The sequence below is a fragment of the Oryctolagus cuniculus genome, chromosome 13, assembly GCF_051225735.1.
Source record: "Oryctolagus cuniculus isolate XC-2025 breed Fujian yellow rabbit chromosome 13, ASM5122573v1, whole genome shotgun sequence".
In the NCBI taxonomy this organism is placed as follows: domain Eukaryota; kingdom Metazoa; phylum Chordata; class Mammalia; order Lagomorpha; family Leporidae; genus Oryctolagus; species Oryctolagus cuniculus.
Genome location: NC_142879.1, coordinates 70,825,857 through 70,840,440, shown reverse-complemented (window position 1 = coordinate 70,840,440; position 14,584 = coordinate 70,825,857). Strand labels below are relative to the sequence as shown.

General features: G+C 41.6%; 1 protein-coding gene across 5 annotated transcripts in view; it reads left to right on the top strand.

Annotated features, from left to right (window-relative positions):
• CAMK1D (calcium/calmodulin dependent protein kinase ID) overlaps positions 1-14,584 on the top strand; it is a 458,904-nt gene that overhangs the window by 277,334 nt on the left and 166,986 nt on the right. For all 5 annotated transcript variants that reach the window (XM_051821552.3, XM_051821553.3, XM_051821551.3 and 2 more), the window contains one exon: positions 6,855-6,929. In XM_051821552.3, coding sequence (XP_051677512.1) covers positions 6,855-6,929 — 75 coding nt within the window. The remainder of the gene's footprint in view (positions 1-6,854; positions 6,930-14,584) is intronic.

The following is a 14,584-nucleotide window of genomic DNA, read 5'->3' as shown; positions in this document are numbered from 1 at the left end:
TCCCCAAATTGCCACAGTGGCCATAGCTGAGCTGATCCAAAGCCAGGAGCTTCTTCCAGGTCTCCCACATGGGTGTAGAGGCTCAAGGACTTGGGTCATCTACCACTGCTTTCCCTGGCACATTAACAGGGAGCTAGATTGGAAATGGAGCTGCCGGGACTTGAACCAGCACCCATATGGGATGCAACGCTGCAGGTGGGCCTTTAACCCACTGCACTACAGCACCAGTCCTTAGATGTTTTAATTTTATACAACTCTGAATATGTATCAGCTCTTAGATAGTTTCCTTTGAACTTGATTTTTATGAGGTGACAGTGTCATTGCTTTAGCACAGACCTGAGTCATAATAGACTTGGATTGACTTTCAGCAGTGCCAGTTGTGAGTTACATTACTTCGGGATAATTACTTAGTCTCTAGGGGTCTTAATACCCTCAACCCATCCATCCCTTCTTTTAAAAATGGGGCAAATAACACCTACTTCATGGCGTTGTTAATATTAAATGAAATATTTAAAAATACTTAGTACAGTCATGACCCATATGTAAGCCTCAATAAATAGTATATCTATAAAACAACTATGGAAGTAGAACCTAAATAAAGATATAAAATCACTTCCTCACTAGGTTTAAATTTGTTATGTCCCAGGGGATGGAGGAAATTGCATTCAACACAGAAGAGTCACAGTTGAAATATTTGAGAAAACAACTTAGGAAATGTTGTCATCTTTCCCAAACACAGAAAAAGGTGGAATATGAGCTCTATGGATGGGGAAGCTTGACTTCGATGTTTAGTAAAATTCCGGAACAGAAAATTAAGCAGATGGTTTGTGATCATTTAGTAGACTGTAGTGGTTGCTGGGACTAACAGGGATTTACTGAGAACAAATCGTCCCAAACATCCCATTTCCCTTTTAGATAGCATTGTGTGGTGTGTAGTACCGAGGAATGCCATTTCAGCAAGCATGTGATTGTCTCTTTATGGTCAGGATAATAAAATCTGGTCTACATGATCGTTTGCTGGTTTGCAATTGAGACCAGCTGATGAATGTCATAGTTGTCATGATGGAAGTCTGAGGTGGAACACCATGAGGTCCTGACATAATACTTTCCCATTAAAGATTCTAATTAGTAATTTGAAGACATACGGGATGGATGTGTACGAAAGACGCAAATGGGCCAAAGTTGGGGGGGGCAGAGAATTAATACAATAGAGGAGTGAATCCAAATTCAGGAAAGGAAGGGGATGGGTGTTGCGGTGCAGTGGGTTAAGCTGCCATTTTTGGGATGACTGCATCTCACATCAGAATGCCTGATTTGGATTCCTATTCATGCACAGACTGGGAGGCAGCAAATGATGGTTGAAGGACTTAGATCCCTGCTGCTCACATGGCTGACCCAGATGGAGTTGCTGGCTCTCAGCTTTGGCCTGGCCCAGCACCTGCCATTGTAGGCATTTGGGGGGGTGGGTGAACCAGTAGATAGAAGACCTGTCTGTCTTTCTGTGTCTTTCTATTGCTCTGCCTTTCAAAATAAGTAAAAAGGAATAAACAAACTTTTAAGTAATGAGTAAATAGTTTACAAATTAAAAAAAGTTTCAAAATAGTGCTGGTTACTGAAACACTGCCTGGAAACCAGAAGAATTGAGTTGAGTGAAGACCTTAAGCTCAAAAGATCAAGGCTGAGTAGGAAAGGAGAGCTTGTTTGGTAGAAGTTCAAGTGGAAAAAAAAAATGATCTGTTGATTTAATTTACCATAAGCTCAATTTTCAGTCACTCATTTAACAGATCTGATCAAATGTTATACCCAGCATGAACTTTTCTGGGCACTTGGGGAGACATTAGTGAACAAAACAGTTGTAAATCTCTACCTGTGTGGAGCTTACATTTTTATGTACCAACCATTCTGCAGCTGCTAGGGGGAAAAAAAAACATAATGCTTGGCCTTATTTGTGAAAACATATTATTCAGCCCATAATGATTATTAGTTTACTCTTTTACTTAATACTTTTGAGACAGTGTTTTACACTGGACTCATTGTTTTCAGTTCTGAATATGTTTAGACTAACAAGAGTGACAGTAGACAGAGGAATACAAACTGTATTTCATGGAGCCAGCATTGTGGCACAGTGAGTTAAGCCTCTCTTTGTCATGCCAGCATCCCACATTGGGGTGCTGGTTCCAGTCCTGGCTGTTCCACTTCTGATCCAGCTCCTTCTAATGTGCCTGCGGAGGCAGTAGGAGATAGCACAGGCATTTGGTCCCCTGCCAACCCTACCTTTCCACGTGGGAAGGAGTTCTTGGCTCCCAGCTTTTGCCTGGTGCAGACCTAGTTATGCATCCATTTGAGGGGTGAAGCCAACCCTAAGAAGACTAAGCAGAGACACGGTATTCCTCAGAGATTGGTAAGCTACAGAGAAGGAGGGCATCACTTGTTCTCTGTTGCTACTGAGCCTGGGAGAGTGTTCCACCTGTAGCCTCTGTGAGCTCTGGGTGGCCTCTGTCTCTGTGTTGTGTTGCCCACCACTAAATTCCAGGTACTTACCCTGTGCCTGGTCCACAGTGATCCAACAACTAGTTGTTGCAGTGAATAATGAAAAGAGAGAACTCAGCATTGTATTTGCATGGAATAGATCCTCAGTTAGTGTTTCTGCCCTCATCCTAGAAATGTGTGGACATTCCGATGGCATTTTGTGAAAATACTCTGTCTACTAAAATAAAGTTCTACCATCACTTTTTGTCTCTCATAAGAAGTCTGAGGGTGGAATAAAGTCCCTGAGAACAGATGTGGGAAGCCAGGATTTTTTTAAGCCATTCTATCAGCTCCAAGTTAATTAAACCACTTTTCTTAAGAGGTATTTAAGAGACTATTTTAGGATATATTTGAAGTTTCTCAAGTATGCCTGTTCAAACATTACCCATCCCATCTCAAACCCCATCATTTTCCTCAGGCCTTTCCCATAATTTTGATCCATCCAGGACCTTCTCTGACCTTGCAGGTAATTCTACAGAATTTAACATGTAATTCTTTTCTAAGTACTTCATGGATCTCTCCATCGAGATGATTAGCTTTTGGAAGACCAAAGCTGATTTTGTGTTTTTCTTTTTATAAGATGTATTTATTTATTTGAAAGGCAGAGAGAGAGAGAGAGAGAGAGAGAGAGAGAGATATCTTTCATATCTGCTTGTTCATTCCCCAAATAACTGAAATGGCTAGGGCTGGGCCAGGCCGAAGCCAGGAGCCTGGAACTCCATCAAAGTTTCCCACATGGGTGGCATGGGCCCTAGTACTTGGGCCATCTTCCTCTGCTTTCCCAGGGAAATCGATCAAATGGATCAGTAGTGGAGCAGCCAGGACTGGAACCTGCTTACATGTGGGATACCAGTATCACAGGTGGTAGAGTAACTCGCTACACCACAGTGCCAGCCATTGTTTTTCTTATATTCTCGCAGACACATAGTAGAAGCTCAGTGAAAATTGCTTGACTCATCAATTCATTAGGTAAAAGTCTTTGTTTTGTATTGCTGTAAGAAAATACCTCGTGCTAGGTAATGTATCAAGAAAAGAGATTTAATTAACTCGCGGTTCTGGAGGTTTAAGAGCAAGGAGCAAGAGAGATGAAGGATCCAGGCTTGCTCTTTTTTATATAACAAGTCACTCTGAAGTCAGCCAAGCTCCCAAGGAAACAACAGTAATTGCTGCTGAGGGCCATGCATGCAGTGACATGGTCACCTTTCACTGTCATCACCATTTAAATTTTTTTTTTTAATTTTATTATTTGAAAGGTGAGGAGTGGGAGGAGACAAAGGGGTCAAGTGAGCAAGCTGGCTCCCATTTTGCTGGTTCATTCACCAAAATGCCCACAACAGCTTGGGCTGGGCCAGAGCCAAAGGGTGACAGGAATGCAGTCACTTGTCCCATCACTACCTGTGCCCCAGGGTCTGTACTGGCAAGAAGGTGGGGTCAGGAGCCGGAGCTGGGATTCAAACCCAGTTATGGTGAAGTCAGATAACAGTGTCTTCATAGGCCAAATGCCAGCTCCTAGATCCCACCTGGTGGGTGTTTTTGTTAATTCATTTTTATTTGCTTCACATGTAACTGTGTGTCCTGCCAGCCTCTTGACTAACCCCCAGAATAACTTGACTGAAAGACAATAGTTGATGCACAAGATTGATTCCAATAGCAAATTTTTAAATTTTTTTAAAAAGCGAAATCCCCATGACGAGTATACTTCTGTGCTCATCTACTTTCAGATATATCCAATATTGATAATGCTCTGAATTTTTAGGATGTTGACAGTCACATATGAAGCTCTCTTCACAAAAGGTCTTAGAAAATGTGTATAAAGAAAAATTTATGTATGGATTCCAAAATTTTTGCACCCAAATATACTTATATTTTAATTCCATTTCCATTAACTTTAAGAAAAGATTTATTTATTTGGAAGGCAGAGTTACAGATAGGCAAAGGCAGAGAGAGAGACAGACAGACAGACCGACCGACCGACCGACCGAACTTCCATCCGCTGGTTCATTCCCCAGATGGCTGCAATGGCCGGAGTTGTGCTGATCCGAAGCCAGGAGCCAAGAGTTTCTTCTGGGTCTCCCACACGAGTGCAGGGGCCCAAGGACTTGGGCCATCGTTGCTTTCCCAGGCCATAAGCAGAGAGCTGGATCGGAAGTGGAGCAGCCAGGTCTTGAATTGGTGCCCATATGGGATGCCGGCACTGCAAGTGGAGACTTTACCAACTACACCAACAGTGCCGACCCTTCCATGAACTTTTTTTTTTTTATTTTATTTTTTTATTTTTTTATTTTTTGACAGGCAGAGTGGACAGTGAGAGAGAGAGACAGAGAGAAAGGTCTTCCTTTGCCATTGGTTCACCCTCCAATGGCCGCCGCGGCCGGCGCGCCGCGGCCGGCGCGCTGCGGCCGGCGCACCGTGCTGATCCGATGGCAGGAGCCAGGAGCTAGGTGCTTTTCCTGGTCTCCCATGGAGCCAGGAGCCAGGTGCTTTTCCTGGTCTCCCATGGGGTGCAGGGCCCAAGCACCTGGGCCATCCTCCACTGCACTCCCTGGCCACAGCAGAGGGCTGGCCTGGAAGAGGGGCAACCGGGACAGAATCCGGCGCCCCAACCGGGACTAGAACCCGGTGTGCCGGCGCCGCAAGGCGGAGGATTAGCCTAGTGAGCCGCGGCGCCGGCCCCCTTCCATGAACTTTTAAAAGTACTTTCATGATATTTTGACTAGGTTGTGCAAGTAACCACTGCTGATAAACAAATAATTAGGCTCTGTGCATTGGAATCAGATAAAATGTGAATTTAGCATCATCTATAGTTTCTGCTCCTACAAAGTAACTGCATTAACTAATAAGAACTGTAGAATCAGAGCGAAGCCTTACTGCGTTTAATTATGTTGTTCTCTTCTTTCTTCCCTCAAAGGGAAAATGATATTCTTATTTGTTCCACCTTATAAACTTCTTTTGTGGGAAAGACATTGCGCTTTTAGGGAGATTACTTTCATTTTCTCCAGCTAGTCTTGTTTCTAGCTTTTTAGTGGCAACAAACTTTAGGTATCATTCATTCATTCAGCAAACATGTATTAAATAGATCTGTGCTGGACACAAGGGGGGAAACAAAATGAGTAAGGTCATTTTTGCTCTTAATGACTTCACTAGAATCTGCATGTTTCAAGTGTTTCAGCGGTTCAGCACTCATTTCACTGAATGGCTTGTGGGAAGAGCTAATTAGCTCATTGAGTAATGAAATGATTCTCTCAAGTGCTTTAAATAAATATCAAGCCTTAAGATCTAGGCAGAAATTGCTTTTTTATTATTTTACACATATTGAACATTTTGTTTGTTTTTCAGGCAAATGCCATATATTTGCAAACAGAAATTGCTTGTGATGGGTAGTTCTAGAGGTTAGAATTGGGCTGTTTCCTCCTCCTGTGGTTCTTTACCTAGGACTCTGTGTGGTCTGCAAATCAGCGGCATAAGCATCCCCTGGGAGTTGGGAGACATGCAGCCTCTCATGCCCCCACCCAGGCCCACCAAAATAGATGTGCTGCTAAGCAGAGTCCCAGGTGATTCATTTACACTTGGGCGTTTCAGATGCGCTGGTCTGCTGCAGTATTTCTCAAGCTCTGCTTTGTGCGCAAAGGTCATCGGACAATCTTACCAAAATGCAGGTTTCTGGGCTCCATCCTCAGAGATTCTGATTCTTTATGACTGGAGTAGGACCTGAGAATTTGCATTTCCACCCAGCTCCCTGACAACACTGGTGCTGCTGTTTGAGATCCACGCTTTGAGTAACAGTGCTCTAGTTGTCTTGCAACACTGGATTGCTGTTTGGTGATGGAGCATGTGAACTCCAATGAGGGGGTCAGTCTTGGTCCCCTTTGTTCACACAGGGTGCATGAACATGATAGTGAAACTGTTCCCTGGAGTTTATAGCCTCTTATGGGAGGTGAGTATGCATGGAATTAACTTTTCAAGCCAGTCTGTGATGGCCGTTGAGAGACAGCAGAAAAACAAGCCATGGGATTGTGCCTAGGGACTCAGCCTGCAAGATGATAGGATATTGACAAATTTGGCCATTTCCTGTGATCCACTTGAATCCCGGGCAGGGATCAATCTGAAGTGACAACACGATTGCTTTAGGAATGAAGAGGAACGCAGAACAGTGGAGGAATATTGGAAAATGGGTCTGAAAGAAATTTGGCGCCAGGGGGACAAAATTGTAAAGGGTCTTAAATGTTTCCTTATAGAGTTTGGATTCTGTCTAGGAGCCTTTTGTTTTACAAAGTTGTGTTGAATTTTACCTCCTATGTGATGTGTGTGCTTTGTTTCTGTTGCAGGATTAAGCATGAGAACATCGTTGCCCTGGAAGACATTTACGAAAGCCCAAATCACCTGTACTTGGTCATGCAACTGTAAGTACCTTGCTTTATCCATGAATACTGGCCAGGGTTGCATACACCCAATGCTTAAAGGGACTGGGTGGTAAAATGAATGAAAGCGGTGGCCAGGGCAGACAGTTGGGAGCAGTGCAGCCTGTGGCACACCGGAGAAGCCTGTATTCATCTGAAGACAGTGCACTGTACCTGGGAGGCTCCAGGCTCCTTTTGGTTTCATTTGCAGCTGCCGGGCCAGAGTGAGCAACCTCACAGTGCGACCCAGCCTTAGAATTGCAAGCTCTCTGTAACTTCCTAACGTGCCAAGTCCAGATGTTGTTGCCCCAAGACACCTCAGGGGACCCGAGATGAAGTGCGCGTTGCTCTCGCCTCTAGGAGAAACTGCTACCCTTGTCTTCATGGGTGGAGATGCTGGGGAGGGAAGCAGGTGGTAGCTGTGTGCTCCATCCTTTCCCTTCTACTCTTCCCTTGGTGGATAAGTGCACCAGCGATTGAAGTGGGAATTCATGCCAGAGGAAAGAAGAGTCCCACTGGAGTCACACCTTGACTCTGTCACTCCCGTTAGATTACACCTGCATTCTAATACCACTGAAGATGACGAAAGAAATGAGAAAGCGAGATATTCAGGTAGAGGCTGTACCTGAGCATGTATTTTTAAAAACTTTGGATGGAATTGGTCTCCTTATTCACATAAATGTTTACTCTAGGTGATAGAATCCCTAGGAGTATTCCAGGACTACATTTATTAAATGGAAGTGATAGAAATTGCATGCTTGAACCATTACCCAAGTAAATAAATTCTGGAGCACTATAATATTGAGCTTAATGATACAAGAGGATTTTTGTTGAAGTTTCGAATATATACTTGATTACATTATTTATTGATGATTTTTAGACTTTGGATTGCCAAAGATATGCAGAAGCTTTGATGGTTAGCCTAACCATTAATTTTTCATGTATTTTTATCCTTATGAATGTTTAAACAACATCTTAAGTTGGATTATGTGAGGATGCAAATAAGTGTTCATCAGTGCGTTTATTGCCTCTCTCAGTATCTTGAAAATATTTTAGGAGAGTATGAAATTTTTGTATAAATATTTTTAAAGTCTTTAAGCTGGAAGCCTGTGGGTGACCTTTTGTGTCAAATGGCGGTCTTGGGTGGTGGCCAGCAGTCTTAGCGATTTCTCTGTTGGAGTCAGCCAGGACACTGACTATGACTAACTAAAACTATTATGCTGCCAAGGTCAACAGCTTTTGCCTGCTGGGTCACATGCTACCTCTCCAGGTACTAAAGTGCAATCTTTTCTGGTTCCTGCTCTTTTGTTTGTTGTATGATTTGCCACACTTCCGATTTTTCCTTGAGAGCAAGAGTTCTCCGAAAATTTCAGGACGCTCCCTGGAACTGGCTTTGTTTTACACCGGTCTCCTCTCACAGGTGCAGGTGAAGCATTATCTTAAACTCAGATTGTCTAGTGGGAGGTGTGTGACACTTTGATGATGAGCAAAAGCCCCACAGTATGTCAGCTGTGTATTTAACTGTGTTCATTTATATTGGTAAAGAAAAAAGTCCTAACACTGGAATCCAAAGCTGTATGTATTTTTTTTTTATTTCATATTGTGGCTAAGCAGCTACAGCTAAACATCAGAGAACCCCAAATATGTATAATCTCAGCTCTGCCCTCTCATCAGCTGGGGGAATTGGGCACATGTCTGGGTCTGAGCACCATGTCTGGGTATGAGCACCAGTTTCTATGATGAGAAAAAAATGGGGATCCTAAGAATGTGTAGGTTGAAGGACAAAAGTGAGTAGTGCAGGAGAGAATGGGGTGCGAGATGGTCTGTCACACACAGTAGGTCCTCAGGACATAGTGGTTTCTTTATGGGCATCTGTGTCCTTTCATCAGATTTCTCTGCAGATGGTCTTTAACTTGACAAGGTCAAGTTCAGGGAAACCTGAGTTTTTCCTTCCTATGCTTCTTGGTTGTGTACATACCAGCACAATGTTTTGGAAAGATGAGTTTGGCATGTGAGCCTGGAAGTCTCTAGAACAGAACCAACCTCAGAACCATGCTTGGAAGTCCTTGTTGGCACAGCTCTCCCTACTCCCTCCCTGAGCTTCTCTAAGGGGGCTTCCGCCCTCTCTTGCCATTATAAAACCTCATTAATATGGCCAACGCTCATGGAGAATTTATAGTAATTCAAGGATGAATTAGGCAGATTGTCAGGCAGATTAATCATAACATCCAGATCTAGAGGTGATGAATATTTGCACTACCTAAAGAAAAGACTGTATTTGTGCTACTAAGCAGTTTAGAAGCACTGTTTACATGGACACTGGATATTGCATAATGTTAACCTGTTTGATTCTGTTTTCCTTGGTTCTTGTTACTTTTTTAACAACCAGCTTTACTGAGGAATGGTGTGCCTACACTTCACCATATTTTTTTAAATAGTGATGAACATGCTAGAATCATGCTCAAGAAGTCACCACCATGATCAAGATACAGAAAATGTCCATCACCCCTAAAAGATTATGTGAAGTCCTCCCTCCCTCACACATGACTCCAGTCAACCAGTGATCTTTCACTCACTAGAGACTTTTATTTTCTAAGATATTATCTATGTGAACTCATAGTACACACTCTTCAGTGTCTGACTTATTTCTCCCATAAGTGTTTGAATGCTCATCCGTGTAGTAGGGACGCTTAGTTGGACATTATGCTTTCTAACAAGTAGTATTCCACTGTGTGGATGGTCCACGTGCTATCTGGCTTTTGATGGACATTTGGGTTGTTCGCAGTTTGCAGGCTGTTGGGAATAAAGCTGCTTTGAATAGTCTTGTGCAAGCTTTTGGGGGCATGTTTGAGTAAAGACCCAGCAGTAGGATGAGTGGGTCATATGGTAATGGTAAACGTTATGTTTAATTTTTAAAGAAGCTCTCAGTTTTCCAAAGTCTGCTGGCAGTGTATGTAAATTCTTGCCATTCTGCATTCTTGCGGCAGTCCTCGATTTTAGTCCTGCTGGTGGGTGTGTCCTGGTATCTTACAGTGGTTGTGATCTGCATTTCCTGATGACTGATGATGATGGTCATCTTTGTATGCCCTCACTGGTCATTTGTCCTCATATACCTTCTTTGTAAAGTGTCTTTTCAGATCTTTTGCTAAGGTTTTATTGGATCATCATCCTATTAGTGGGTTTTAAGTGGTCTTCATATATTCTGTTTGGTCAGTTATGTGTAATATGAATATTTTCCCCTAATCTGTAGCTTGTTTTTTTGTTTTAATAATGGTGACTTTTTGAAAAAGAGCTTTATTGAGATATAATTCACATACTCATTTATAATTCACTTGTATAAGGTATGTAACGAACTTTTTAAAGTTACAAGTTGAAGCATCATCACAAACTAATTTTAGGGCATTTTTGTCTCTCCAAATGCAACTCTGTTTACTAGCAGTCTTTCTCAGTTCTTCCCTGCTCAGTCCCTAGAAATCATTTACTCTTAGTCTCTATGGATTTGCTTGTTTTGGACATTTCATGTGAATGGAATATACAATATATGGGCTTTTGGGACTGACCTCTTTGAATTAGTGTAATGTTTTCAAGGTTTATCTACATTGCAGTGTGTATCAAAGTTTCATTCCTTTTTATTGCCATGTGGGATTTCATTATATTTATATACCACATTGTATGTATCTACTCACTATTGATTGACATTTAAGTTGTTTCCACTTTTTGACTGCATGAACATGATGCTGAGCATATTCATCCACCAGGCTTTGTGTGGACAGATGGTTTCATGTCCTTTGGATAAATACCAAGGAGTAGAATCAGTGGGTCAAATAGTACTTCTATGAACTGCCAAACTGTTTTCCAAATTGATCACACCATTTTGGTCTCATGAGTTATGTATGAGGTTTCCAGCTTTTGTATATATATATATTTTTTAATATCTGCCTTTTATTTGAAGAGTGACAGAGACTGAGGTGGGGGAAAGATGGCGGAGAAGACACACACACATACATACATACATACACATACACACACACAGTGCAAGAGCGAGAGCGAGAGAGAGAGATGAATATCTTCCATCCTAGGATCCTAGATCAGGCTAAAGCCAGGAGCTTGAAACCCCATTCAGGTCTCCCACGTGAGTGGTAGGGGTGTAAGCACTTAGGCCATTTTCTGCTGCTTTCTCAAGTGCATTAGCAGGGAGCGATTTGGGAAGTAGAGCAACCAGGACTTGCATCTGTAACCTGATATGGGATACTGGTGTTGAACTGCATCATAATGCTGGCCCCAACTTTTCTACATCTTTGCCAACACTTATTACTGTCTTTTCTTTTCTTTTCTTTTCTTTCTTTCTTGTTTTTTTTTTTTTTTTAAGATTTATTTATATATTTGAAAGAGCTACAGAGAGAGAGAAATCTTCCAACTGCTAGTTCACTCCCCAAGTGCTGCAATGGCCAGGGCTGAGCCAGGCTAAAGCCAAGATCCAGGAGCTTCCTCCAGGTCTCCCACGTGGGTGGAGGGGCCCAAGAAGTTGGGCCATGTTCTGCTGATTTTCCAGGAGAATTAGTAGGGAGCTGGATCAGAAGTGGTGCAGCTGGAACTCGAACTGACATCCATATGGGATGCCGGCAGGCACTGCATACAGCAGCTTAACCCGCTGTGCCACAGTGCCGGCCCTCATTGTCTGCCTTTGTGATGGTAGTAAGCATGAACTGAGATCTTGTGGTTGTGGGGTGTATCTCTCTGATGACTGATGATGCTGAACATCTTGTCATGTGCTTATTGACTACTTTATATCTTCTGTAGAGAAATACCTTCTCAGATTCTCAGATATTTTATTTATTTTTTTATCTTTTATTTATTTTTATTTTTTTTTGACAGGCAGAGTGGACAGTGAGAGAGAGAGACAGAGAGAAAGGTCTTCCTTTGCTGTTGGTTGTTCACCCTCCAATGGCTGCCGCGGCTGGTGCGTTGCACTGATCCGATGGCAGGAGCCAGGTGCTTCTCCTGGTCTCCCATGGGGTGCAGAGCCCAAGCACTTGGGCCATCCTCCACTGCACTCCCTGGCCACAGCAGAGAGCTGGCCTGGAAGAGGGGCAACCGGGAAAGAATCCAGCGCCCCGACTGGGACTAGAACCTGGTGTGCCGGCGCCGCAAGGCGGAGGATTAGCCTAGTGAGCCGCGGTGCCAGCTAGATATTTCATTAATTTTACAATTTGGTGATTTACCTTTTATTGCATTTTCTAAGACATATTTTATATATATATATATATATATATATATCCCTTACAGTTTGCAAATTTTCCCCCATTCTGTTGATTACCTTTTTACTTTTTTGCTAGTATCATTTGTAACATAAAAATTTTAACTCTGATATAGTCTAATTTTGTATTTTCTTTTTTGTTGTTTATGGTATGTTGTTTATGGTTATGTTTTTGGTATCAAATCTAAGAAACTACATCCTAATTCTTAGTGGTACCTTCAGAATATGGCAAGTTTTAGTGATGATGAAATTTTTTTAATGGTTAATGCTTTTTTTTGTCTTGTACAAGAAGGCTTTGCCTACTCTATATTTGCAAATATTTTTCTTCTAGAACTCCTATGGTGTTGGTTTTTCCATTTAGGTATGTTTCAGGACCAATTTTTTCCCCCCAAAGAAACCTTTTATTTAAGGAATACAAATTTCATACATTTCATAAGTATAGCTTTAGGAATATAATGATTCTTCCCTTCATACCCACCCTCTCACCCCTCTCCTCCTCCTCCTTCTTCCATTCCCAGTCTCATTCTTCACTAAGATCCATTTTCAATTAACTTTATACACAGAAGACCAACTCTATACTAAGTAAAGAGTTCAACAATTTGCATGAGAGAAAACAAAAACTGTTCCTCAACAGTCAAGACAAGGTCTGTTCAAAGTCATTGCATCTCAAAGTTAATTTCACTTATTTTTTTCCTTTTTTGAAACTTAATTAACTTTAAAGAAGCACCCGAGAAGAATACATCTTTTGCACGCACTTGGACATAACTATAACTTGTGAAATATAAGAATATCCTCCACTAATACATTAAAAGAAAGTAAGTCCTTGAGAACAAGTTTTATCATTAATTAAGGAAGTACCTAAGAAGACAAGCAATGGAGTTGGACACTTTGGCAAAACTAAAACTTATGAGACGTGAGAATATCCTGGGCTGGCGCCATGGCACAGTAGGTTAATCCTCTGCCTGCGGGGCAGGCACCCCATATGGGCGCCAGTTCAAGTCCCAGCTGCTCTACTTTCAACCCATCTCTCTGCTATGGCCTGGGAAAGCACCAGAAAATGTCCCAAGTTCTTGGGCGTCTGCACCCACGTGGGAGACCAGTAAGAAGCTCCTGGCTTTGGATGAGCACAGCTCTGGCTGTTGCAGCCATTGGGGAGTAAACCAATGGACTGAAGACCTTTCTGTCTCTCCCTCTCACTGTCTGTAACTCTACCTCTCAAATAAAGAAAGAACAAAAAGAATATCCTCTACTTAATATACTAAAATGAAATAAATCTTTGAGAACAAGTTTTACCGTTAACTCTCATAATGCAACTCTTTGAAGACAGAGGTCCTGCATGGGAAGTTAGTGCACAGTGACTCCTGTTGTTAACTTAATTACTAACACTCTAATATATGACATCAGTGATCACTCGAGGCTCTTGACATGAGCTGCCTAGGCTATGGAAGCCTTTTGAATTGGCAGACTTCTTTAATATTTAGACAAGGCCATAAGCAAAGTGAAAGTTCTCTCCTCCCTTCAGAGAAAAATACCTCCTTCTTTGATGACCACTTCTTTCCACTGTGGTCTCACCCACAGAGGTCCTTCATATAAGACATTTTTTGCCACAGTGTCTTGGCTTTCCACTGCTGAAATGACTAATTTCACATTAATTTTGATCTATGGCATGATGTCTTCTTTTTCTCATAGGGTATCCACTTTTCAGCATCCATTTGTTGAAAAGACTTTTATTTTCAGAATTAATTGCATTGGCATCTTTGTCAAAAATGAACTGACCATATCTGGCTGGGTTACTTTCTGGACTCATTATTCTGATTCATTACTCTGTATGTCTGTCCATTTGTTCATAGCACACTGTCTTGTGTGATGTAGCTTTATAGCAAGCCTTAAAATAGGTAATGCACGCCTTCTAACTGTGTACTCTTTTCTTTAAATTGTTTTGGCTAGTCTATATTTTTTGCATTTTCATAGGAATTTTAGAGTCAACTTTTTTCCCCCAAAAGATACTGTGGGAATTTTGTTTGGGGTTACACCAAAGCTGTGTATCAACCTGAGAATTAGTAACAACTAAAAAGAATTGAACATTTTGGTTCATAAGCATGATCAGTCTCCTCATTTATTTTGATCTTTCCCTACTGTCAATCATGTTTATAATTTTAAGAATGTAGGCCCTCCTTATCTTTGGTCAGTTTATTCAGAAATACTTCAATTACTTGATCTTATTATATAAATGGATTTTTCTCTTTCTGCTAATATATAAAAATACAATGTTTTGGTTTTTTTTTTTTTTTGCATTAACCTATGACCTTACTGAATTCACTTATTACTGTATTAGTTGTTTGGTAGATTTCTTAGCATTTTCTATCTAAACAATAATGTCATCTGCAATTTACATAATTGT